Source organism: Antennarius striatus, chromosome 21, assembly GCF_040054535.1.
Source record: "Antennarius striatus isolate MH-2024 chromosome 21, ASM4005453v1, whole genome shotgun sequence".
Lineage (NCBI taxonomy): Eukaryota > Metazoa > Chordata > Actinopteri > Lophiiformes > Antennariidae > Antennarius > Antennarius striatus.
The window spans coordinates 6,654,698-6,666,221 of record NC_090796.1 but is presented as its reverse complement, the minus strand read 5'-3'; the positions used below and the strand labels follow the sequence as shown (position 1 = coordinate 6,666,221).

The 11,524-nt window shown below is 40.1% G+C and overlaps 1 protein-coding gene across 1 annotated transcript; it reads right to left on the bottom strand.

Moving 5' to 3' along the window:
• Positions 1-285: 285 nt before the first annotated feature.
• On the bottom strand, positions 286-2,233 carry neurl2 (neuralized E3 ubiquitin protein ligase 2). Its single transcript, XM_068305968.1, has 2 exons — positions 1,315-2,233; positions 286-526 (listed from the first exon to the last, which is right to left on the bottom strand). The coding sequence occupies exons 1-2, from the start codon at positions 2,075-2,077 to the stop codon at positions 411-413; spliced, it is 879 nt and encodes a 292-aa protein (XP_068162069.1). The 5' UTR covers positions 2,078-2,233; the 3' UTR covers positions 286-410.
• Positions 2,234-11,524: the final 9,291 nt, after the last annotated feature.

The following is an 11,524-nucleotide window of genomic DNA, read 5'->3' as shown; positions in this document are numbered from 1 at the left end:
ATGACAGTGTCTGAGAAGACGAGACAGGTGGACGGCCCAGAACCATCCTAATCCCACTGGAAGAGTTGTCCTGGATTAAATTTCTGTCAATTGATAAACCAGTGAATGCAAGACTACAGGCCATTGTGAAATTATATAGTACAGTGTGCAATAACTTGGTTCACTTACTAAAGATTTAGTCCAAAATCCAGATGTTTAATGGATATCAAAATATGGTTCACTTACTCAGCGTAATTGATGTCATTACTGAGGAAAAATAATCACAGACACCTCATAGTGTGTAAAATGTGACTGGCATTTATTAAGCATGTATTCATGTGAGCTTGATTGCAATAAAGAGTTCCATCATGAAAATAAATGTAGGACCAAGGAGCTCATGTATTGTTAGCTTTGTTTCAAGTCTGTGTCCTTCACTCATACTTGCAGTAGTGCTTCAGTGCCTCTGGAAGCTCCAGCCATTCAATGGCCATCCTGTGGATAATATGCTTCTGGATGGCCTTCCTGCACAATGTCTGCAAAGATGAGACTGAAAAAACAGAAGAACACACAAAAATGGATCAACAAATAAAAGATGTCATCAGAAATTGTTAATAAAATGTGACAAATAGGGATTAAAACATGGGTTACTGTCGAAATTATACCCAATTCCTCAATTCATCTTTTTGAAGACAAGATGACTGTTATTATTATTATTTTTATTATTATTGTTGTTGTTGTTGTTGTTGTTGTTGTTGTTGTTGTTGTTGTTGTTGTTGTTGTTGTTATCATTTGGGCGGCACGGTTAATTTTGGGCGGCACTTCAGGTTAATTGGCCGGCTTCAAAGAGTCCGTAGCGCCCGGAGTTTCCCCTGCCTCCCGCCCTTTGCCAGCTGAGATAGGCTCCAGCTCCCCGTGACAAGCGACAGCAGATAAAAGCGGCAAGATGATGAATGAATGATTATTATTATTATTATTATTATTATTATTATTATTATTATTATTATTATTATTATTATTATTATTATTATTATTATTATTATTATTATTATTATTATTTACCCTTCAAAGCCTGTACCTTATAGTAATTGCCAGAAAAAAACATAAATTAAAGTTATTATTAAACCTTCTGATAAATTTTAGAAAGAAAATGAGCAGGTTTGGCATATGTGAGCTATATTTGCTTCCTTTTTGCAACATCTGTTTTTGTATTCCCTAACTGCTCTGATTCACCTACAACATGTTTAATGTTGTCTCTTTTAATCTACTTTCTGTACCTTCCTGTAGTTTATTATTTCATAAAGAGTTCGTGATTGAACGTATTGTGTTGAAACTCACATCCATACTCCACCTGGACAATTCGAACACACTTAGTGGCAGCAAAGACGTCCACCACAGCAAAGAGAGGCTGGCTGGCAGAGATCCCTTTCGCAGAAGGTCCCATGTCCTCACCATTGATTATAATATGCATGTCAGCCATGTCTCTCCCTTTTGGCACATACAGAACTCCTATCCGGCTGCGTCTTGCTGTTGGAGGCAGGGCATTGGTTTTGTACAAGTCATCTAAAATGTGGCTATAACGTCCAGGCCTGCTTCTACCAACCAGCTTGTCTTTAGGGATCCGAACATTCTCAATGTATAAATAAGATTCGGTGAAGAAAGATTGTGGCTGGCTGCTGTGGTCTGTCCTGTCTTTATCTTCAACCTCTCCTCGCCCAAGTCTCTGGCCCCCTGCTTGTCCTCTGTCTCCAGCCTCTTGACCTTCTACCCCAGCGCTCTCTACCTTGTTGTGGTTACGGGTGATAGCAAACACCCAGCTGTTTCCTAAGTCTGTTAGGTCTGGGATGGAGTATTCCGGTACCACCTCTAAGCCCCTGGGATCCCGAGCAGTCAGACCGACCCGAAGGTGACCACACCAGCCAAGCTCTTTATCCACTATCTCTATGAGAAAAATTTCTCCAGGCTTCAGGGGGTGTTTACTGAAACACACTCCATTTGCAAAGCTCTCCACCCGGGTGGCCTGGGTTCCTGAGTGGTCCAGTCTGACATTGGCACCATGGATAGGGTGGAATTCCATAAACTGGTCAGCAACAGGCTCCATTTTCACTTGATGAACCCAATATTCCTTGTTGCACAGCTGTCAAAATCACAACACAGGAAAAAGCTTTCCTGTCGACCAGCCTTGAAGGGATTTCGGACTATTGTGGGCCAACATGTGGTCAGAGTGGAGACACCACAATTTGGACAGAAGGGATCCCTTCACTGCCTGCCTTCTCTATCTGTGGGCCAGTCAGAGAAGCTTCTGGTCTAGGGCTATTTTTGAACAGCTGCATATGTCAACAGATGGTGTGTGTGTGTGTGTGTGTGTGTGTGTGTGTGTGTGTGTGTGTGTGTGTGTGTGTGTGTGTGTGTGTGTGTGTGTGTGTGTGTGTGTGTGTGTGTGTGTGTGTGTGTGTGTGTGTGTGTGTGTGTGTGTGTGTGTGAATGCGTGCGCATGTCAGGGGGATGGTGGTAGCACATACCTCTAGACACACTCAAAAAATGATGTAAGGTTAGTGTGAGCAGCAGCAGCGTCATGACAGGCCCAGTAAAAGCCACAAAGTCAGGTTATTGTACTAATAGTTGCGCAGTTATCATAATACCTTATGTGTATGTATGTGTGTGTGTGTGTGGGGGGGGTCATAACTAAATATGAACAAGGTACTCCTGAAAAAGCCAGCATTTCGGCCAGGTTTTCTTATGTACAAACTCACAGGTTCCAAACAGTTTATGCTTTCAAAAAAAAAGTTGAACATGACAAGACTGCCAGAACACTGAATAAATATTATTGTGTACAACGTACACATTAAAATAAAAAAAAAAAGTAAAAATATGTCAGATCTGGTGCCTTACCGATTCATAAACCAGCATGTTTACAGTAATTCTGAATGTATGAGTGTTCTGTGAAGCGTTTTCTTTCTCTTGTGAGATTAGCACTTACGACATTATTATAGCAGTCAGAACAGCACCACAAATTGATAAACTGAATATTTCTAAAAAAGGAAAAAAACAATTCCAATTAAATAGTTTTTGCATTTTTTGTAACATAATGATATAAATCCAATGTTCATGAATATTTGACTTAATTATAACTTCTTTTTTAAGTGCTTCAAACTGGAAACAGTAGAATTTTTCAAGTGTAACTCTGTCAATTGTAAAATCATTTGTTCTTTTACATCCCTTCAAACCTGTCCCAACAACAGACTGGGGCTGTCCAATGTCAATGATTTCTGGGGGTTTGATAACTTTTACCACCAGTGGCGGCTCCCCTAAAGGGGGTGCCGGTTGGATGTCGTTCTCTCACAGAAGTCTGGGGCACAGGAGAATCCCATCCCCGTGCATTCTAACTGTCTCCCACTGAGTGCAACTACAACATTGGAAACAGAGCGCCCGTGACATAAAGTTAGCACTAGAGGAGTGGTGCCATTGGCAGGATGGAGCTAAAGAGACAGTTCTAGTTCTAGTTTGCTTGTATCATGAGAATCTGGAGTAGGGGTGACAGTGGCTCAGTAGGTCCACTAGGTCTTGGACTGAGGACCAGGAGGCGGCCGGTTCAAGACCCATGTTGGGCAAAAAAATTTAAAGTCTGAACTGGCAGTTGAGAGCTGCCAGTTCACCTCCCGAGCACTGTCCAGGCACCCTTGAGCAAGGCACCGTCCCCTTTATTAATTGCTCGTTGGGGCGCACAATTAAGGAGCTGCCCCGCCGCTCTACCGCTCATTTGCATGGTTACAGGGCCTTTGTGTGTTTCATGGGCATGTACATATATATATTATGCATGTGACTAAGAACATATACTAACACTCAAGTGGACAAATAGTTTCCCCTTGGGATTGATAAAGTTAATTTTTGAAAAAATTAAGTATCTCTGCTTCGCTAAGCGTTTAAACCCCAGGTTTGGTCTCTATTTTGCTCCTGTTTTGACTTTTGTCTGTCCTACCGACCAGGTTCTAGGAATAGTAAACCGGATGCCCTGTCCTGTCAGTCTCCGGATTCGGATTCTGCTCCTGCACCTGAACCCAAGTCATCCTGTCTCCACAGTATCTCATAGGAGCTGCCTCATGGGATATCGAGGGTCAGCATTCTCGTATGGATTGTTGTTTTTGTCGCCCCCTGCCTGCTGGAGTGTGATAATTCTGGACTGTTTTTGTAGCCATGTGTGTGTCATGTGTCCAGACTCACATCATTTCGACAGCTTCCTGCCTTTGTTTCTTTTCCCTCATTTTTCGCTGTTCACGTGTCTCTCATTCTGTGTTGATTATTTGAACCTTGTTTTTTCAGTTCAATTTGTCAGATCTTTATGGTGTGTACTGTTTGTTACCACATGAGTGAGACTAGCATGAAGCTCTTTAGAGAGAATCACTTTTCTGGTTTTGAACCTGTTTTTGACAGTCTTCTGCCTCATTTTTGGATTACCTGATTGTATCTGTCCCTGAACTGTTTTACCCGCACGGTTGTTCATGAGTAAATCATTATTCTGATTTACAATTGATTCCCGTGACAAAAAACAATGTTTTAAATAAGAAACAATATCAAATTAACTCTTTATTTTTGGATTTATTTCATGATAAACAGTGTCACTAATACTTAACTTTAAATTCTCCAATAATTTCAAATATAAAATAGTATTATATAAGCAGATAAATTTAAAAATATTTAAATATCAAACACAAGTTTGTCACACAAATGCTTATCAGTGAAGCACAAATTACTCAATGAGTTAACATAAGCTGCTCTTATAATTCAACTGTTTACCAGGAATCAAAACAAAGCCACTGCACGACATTCATTGTAAAAAAAAATTTAAAAACTACTTTTTTAATTTAAGGAGACAGTTAAAGCAAAATTTGGCTTTAATCTTCAAAGCACCTACATTGACTTTGGCTGTCTAAAAAACATCAAAAATGATATAAGGACATGAAAGCTTCATTCTCATTGCAAGTGGTCATTTTCTGTTGACATTAATTTGAGTCCCGCATGTAAAAATGATTTTAAGATCTCAGAAAATGTATTGTCCTTACTCAGAGTTTGACTGAGGTAAGTTTAAAATACTGGTAGACTGTAATGTAGCTGGTTATCAAAGTGTTTTTACATCAGTGTAAATGTAATGTAAATGTTACAAAAATACTTTTTTTTAACAAATATTTACAAATATTCCTGTCAAAATCATTATATAACAACAACTGGCGGGAACCACGATAAATCAATAATATTAGACTTCATTCCAAACATTTGAAAACAAATGTATTGGTATTGTAAACCAAGAGCACCCAACGTAGTCAAAAATCAACATTGTGACGTAACAACTTTGTGTTGGTAAACAATGGATTGGGTGGGGCGGGCATTGCGAAGCCGTAGATGAATGTTAGCAGGATAACTGGAGAAAGAAAGCTAAGTAATCGTGAGATTGAGAAAGGAGCAAACGTTAAAGAAAAAGGCACCTGTCATAAGAGCAGGTGGAAAACAAATTTTAGAGAATGATAGTTGTGTTAGCTGACTACATGAACAGAACTGTATGTAGTTACTTAAAGATCATTTTTGTCAGATGCCTGAGGAGCATTTTGGATACCACATCGATTGTCCCATTCCAAACGGAAACCAGAGCTGGACTGACTGTTCGTGCTAACCAGATAGTTTCACTCAGAATTCGTTGCCGTTTTCTGTGTCGTTCCTGTTTTTTTGACTCTCTGCTCAAAAACATGAAAATTGTTGAAACAGTTATGACACTTGGTTCATATTATACATAGAGACCATCACCAAGAACTGGATGATGACCGGGTACAAAAGAAGGGCAAACAACAATCACCAGTCGCCCCGAGAGGCAGATTTACAGCCACCCCGTAAGAGGTCGAGGACCACCAAGGGCATCACCGGTGAGGTCACAAAGGATTCTGTCGTTGCAGTCAGACCGGCTGAGGAGAATCCTAGACATCAACCAGACAGCAATAGAGAAGATTTCTGGACAGCTCATCCATATATCAGTTAAACAGATCTGGGGACATTAGGAGATTAGTAGTCATACTTAGTAAAGTTAAATTTCACCGGTAGATCAAAGCCAGATTGCCTGCAGCTTCTGGTTCTGACGTGTGCAGCTTCTAAACTGCTTTCACATTCCATAATATATTATACTGTATTATCATCCTTTTTTTTGCGCTGTGGGTCACTACCTACCTACCTACCTACCTACCTACCTACCTACCTACCTACCTACCTACCTACCTACCTACCAACTAACCAACCAACTAACCAACCAACTAACCAATCAATATAGCCGGACTGACTTACTCTTGGGTCTCAGCTTGTGCTGTCTCCTTCGTTCAATTTCCTTGGGCTTTGCTCTACAGTTCTTTGTTACGTGATACAGTACCCTCTTACTATATTATAATCTATATTATATTATCATCTACATTATAATTTTACAGTGATACGAGTGCAATTATAGATTATCAAACTTTCTTTCCTTTAATTTAAGAACACACTGGCAAAATGACAAAATAATAAATCAAAAATGCTCAAACATCCAGTTTAACAAACTCACTTGGTTCAAATTATACACAGAGAACATCACCAAGAACTGGATGGTGACCTGGTCCAAAAGAAAGGCAAACAGCAATCACCAGTCGCCCAGAGAGCCAGATTTACAGCCACCCCGTAAGAGGTCGAGGACCATCAAGGACATCACCGGTGAGGTCACAAAGGATTCTGTCAATGCAGTAAGACCGGCTGAGGAGAATCCTACACATCAACCAGACAGCAAAACAGAACATTTCTGGATCAAGTCCTCCTCATGCATTTCCAGCAGAGGTGAGCTGATAATGTTAAAGAACTGCATTTGTTTAGATATGAGCACATACACTTACTCTGGACTACACGTAACTATGTTTACAACACTTTCTCAACCCAAGTCATGCCAAATCACTTATTTCTTTATTTTCCGAAAGTGAAAATGTTCTTTATCATTAAGTGCTTTTAAATTTCCACATTCCAGAAATAATGCAAAACAGTAGAATATGCTGAAAATAAATTTAACAACCAGTGGTTCAGTCATGGGGTGAATAGGGTCATATGTTCTCTCTTTGTGTGTCTAGAGGACTTTGAGAAAAAATATGTCCAGTATCAGTACCTTGGGTGTGGATCAGTCAGCTGTGTCTTTGCTGGTTATCGCAGGTCTGATAACTTACCAGTAAGTATGAGTGACACACACACACACACACACACACACACACACACACACACACACACACACACACACACACACACACACATCCCTTTATTATCTAACAAACTGTTAATTCTGTCGCTTAGGTGGCAATCAAACACATCAATAAGGACAAAGTACCTTATCAAAAAGTTGTGAGTATTTTTAGTCACTTTCCTCTACACTAAACTATACAGTACATCTACATTCGTATGTAGTCGTTTTAAATAATTGTATCGCTTATTTATATTCTCCTCTAGATTATAAATAATCAGTCATATAAGATCCCAAGAGAGGCAGCGATTATGCAGCGACTGGCAGGCGGACCAGAATCAGTGGGTCAGTCACCAGCTGTGACACTGATTGACTGGTACAGACTGGGCGACATAGTTATCCTAATCATTGAGAGACCAGAGCCCTGTAAGACTTTGAAGGCCTACAAAATTAATCCACTACCAGAACATCAGGCTAAAGTAAGGCTCAACTGAAATTGTCCTCTATATTAAGTCTTTCTCAACTTTGCATATGAGCTAAAACTTCCAGGACAAAACGCACTCTCTTCCCTCATTTTAATTCTTTCATCCATCTTTTCAGCACATCATGAGACAGTTGGTGGCAGCAGCCATTGACATGATGTCTAAGGGAGTTTCGCACAATGACATAAAAACTGACAACATCCTTGTTGAACTTGCTTCCAATGGCCCTCGAGTGAGAGTCATCGACTTCGGCTGCAGCGCCTTCATGTGGGAGACACATTTCATTGACAATGCGATGACTGGTAAACCCTTTTGTTCACACATCGTTCATGAAAATCTGGCCTGTCAATGCCCATCTATCTGTCTGTCTGTCTGTCTGTCTGTCTGTCTGTCTATGCATCTTTCCAAACCCTGCGTATTTCCTTACAGATGACCACCAAACGATGAAAGACAGGGCTGAGCAGATTAAAGTCTTGCAGTTGGGTGAGGTTCTTTATGAAATCCTGACAGAAGAGCCAGTCATCTATATTTTTCTGATACCCACCAGGAGTGAGCTGAAGAACGTGAGCCAGGGTAAGACAATGCTGGTGGAAATACAACCTATACATACACAAATTATCTTTATCTATATACCTGTATAGCTTTATATTTCTATTTCTCTCTCTCTCTCTCTCTCTCTCTCTCTCTCTCTCTCTCTTTATATATATATATATATATATATGTGTCTATAATAAATATGTATACCCACACACACACATACATGTATATGCATACAAATACATAGTGTCTGGAGTTTCTTCCTCAATGAGGGACTTTTTCCCTGCCCCTGTTTGCTTGTCCTGCTGGGTTTCTCTCTCTGTTAAAGTGCTTTGAAATGTCTGCTGATGTGGTTAAGCACCATACAAATAAGTCTGATTGAGGTTGATTGATATAGTCTAATGGTGACTTCTAACCACTTTTATGTTTTCTGTTCTCTCAACCATAGAGTGCCAGGATTTCCTGAACAAATGTTTAAATTCATATTATGAAGGTCGTGTCACCCTAGAAGACCTGCAGCAACATCCCTGGATTTGTCAAAATTGAAGTTCAGGATATGTTTCATTCAGAAAATTGCAGTGACAGTTTTGCGGTGACAGTTTTACTGCTGTACTGCCTCCGAGTGAGAGATCAACACTCAGTTTTAGTAAAGTTACAGATGAGACGGTTTGGGTAAATTTGTACTCAAACCTGCCCTGATGTTCCCGCAAAGGCGTCAAGATTGGATCTGATCTAGAACTGACTGTCTGAACTTGTGTACACTTTTTCTGTACTTTTTTTTTCACTTTTCTGGTGTTGCCCAAGGTGTACACTTCTGAATATGTTAATAATAAAGAATGGACCAAAACAATAAAGGGTGTGATTCTGAAAATACTAAAGTATGCTTCAACACAGTGTCAGCATCATGTGTGCTTCTCATTTATGCTGTGTCACTACTGTCTCCAGTTCAGAAGAATGTCATTAATATGATAAGTTATGCATAAGGAACTAAACAATCAGGCGTGTTTAAAAGAACATGCCAGATTGTGTCAGTTTAGACAATTCACTTTTGTAAATTGTTTATTTCATGACACATGTGTTTGTTGGGTGAAAATTGCAAAATTCTAATATACCTTATGTAACTGTCAATTTACACACTCATGGAACATTACACACCAAATTGTCTGATGAGGACTCACACCATCATGCTGATTTTTGTTCTTTTAGTATGAAATGCCTTGAGATTTCAATTTTGCTTTTGGTTTTGTCATTATTTTGTTGTTACCTTTTTATCATTGATTATTAATAAATTCAAATCTAATTCTTCTTAACTAGTTTAATTTTTAAAACTAATAAGGTCATTATTGTTGGCTATTTCAAAATTCACATGGACAACAGTAATGATAACCTCAGTACTGCATTTATGTTGTTACAAGACTCTGTAGACCTCAGTCAGGGTGAAGGGGAATCTACTCACCAGTTTGAGCACACTCTGGATTTAGTCCTGATTTATGGGATCGAAATTTAACTAATCATCTCTCCACAAAATCCTCTCCTCTCTGACCTCTGCCTGGTAACTTTTGATATTGGGCTATTGCATAATTCCCTTCCTGCAAAAAAATGTTTACACTAAATATCAGATTTATGTATTTCTAAATTCAGGAAAGAAATCCCAAGTACTCTTAATTTAATCCCACAGCTGAACTACACAGCGGGTCATTTCCCTAGCTCAGTTAATGTTAGTCCATCTCAAATTGATGACTTTGTTGACAAAACAACAGACTTTCTGCAAAAAACCTTAGATTTAATTCTTCCACTTAAAAATAAGACTATAAAACATGAGATGCGTGTACCCTGGTTTAATTCTCATACCCATCAATTAAAGCAGTATTCCTGAAAACTTGAGAGAAAATGGCATTCTACTAAACTAGGACAACACTGCTCTGCGTGGCAAGATAGTTTAAATAAATACAGGAAGGCACTTGGTTCTGCTAGAGCGGCCTATTATTTGTCTTTAATAGAGGACAACAAAAATAATCACAGATTCTTATTACATGCCGCTTCCTTTTTCCATCTTCGAAACATTGCTAAAATCAGGGATTTTAAATCAGGCATTTTAAAACAGAATGATTCGGAGGAATTAATCCATGCTTTCATCACTTCTAGACTAGTCTAATGTAACTCACTTTTTTCAGTCACTGAAGACATTACAACTAATCCAGAATGCTGCCGCCCATGTTCTGACCAGGACCTGTACCAGAGACCGTATTTCTCCTGTGTTGGCTTCTCTGCACTGTCTCCCTGTGAAAGCTAGGATAGATTTATAAAATACTCTTCCTCACTCACAAAGCTCTTCATGGCCAGGCACCGAACTATCTGAATTAACTTCTAGTGACATATAATCCATCAAGAGCATTACGCTCTCAACATGCAGGCCTACTGGTGGTTCCCAGAATCTACAAAGTAGTACAGGGGCTAGGACCTATACCTATCAAGGTGAAGCTACTCAGTGGTGTAGCTTCACCTTGCTTCACTGTCGCCTCACGGCAAGAAGGTCGTGGGTTCGAATCCACCTGGGGACCTTTCTGTGTGGAGTTCGCATGTTCTCCCCGTGTCTGCGTGGGTTCTCTCCGGGTTCTCCGGCTTCCTCCCACCTCCTATAGTCCTACTCTACTGGAGACTCAACATCAAGACACACTGAGCTCCTCTCTCCTCCTTCTTCTCTCTGATCCTCTCTGACCTCTCTCTCTCCAAGTCTCCAATCACACCCTACTAACTCGACTTCTCCCCTGGAGTCTCTGTGCTCTATGTCCTTACAGGTTTTTCTCAGGTTCAACCCACATCCACCCATCTGGTGTGGACCTGCACCTCCTGTCCCACCAGCGCCATGCCCCATCTGCTGGGGTCCTGCTGTCTTTCTTCCTCCATGCCACAATACAGTCATCCATGCAGCTTTAATTGTGCATCAAATCGCCTAACCTTAGCCATAAAGACACTGACTATCAAGCTTTTCTGCAACTCTCTCTCTCTCTCTTTCCCTTGCCCTGTCCTAATCATCATTGTATTTCTTTTCCACCCAACCAGTCAAGGCGAATGACCATCCAAAAGAGTCTGGGTCCTCCCCGCCGCTGTCGCTTATGCTTGCTTTGTAGGGTTGTGTTGGGTTTTTCTGTCTGTTGAAGTGCTTTCAAATGTCTGTTGCCACGAGTTAGCGCTTTATAAATAAAAACTTGATTGATTGACTGCTTGAAATCCCACATCTGATGTAATTAAAAGGACTTTTTTAACTGTGACCATTGCAGACTAGTGATGGGTCCTT

What these genes read in the sequence shown, in the direction of transcription:
- neurl2 (XM_068305968.1), bottom strand. Translation starts at nt 2,077, where the DNA reads ATGGAGCCTGTTGCTGACCAGTTTATGGAATTCCACCCTATCCATGGT. An exon ending in TGTCCAGGTGGAGTATGGAT is followed by an intron (nt 527 to 1,314) that starts GTGAGTTTCAAC and finishes CTGTTTTTTCAG; the next exon opens with TCTCATCTTTGCAGACATTG.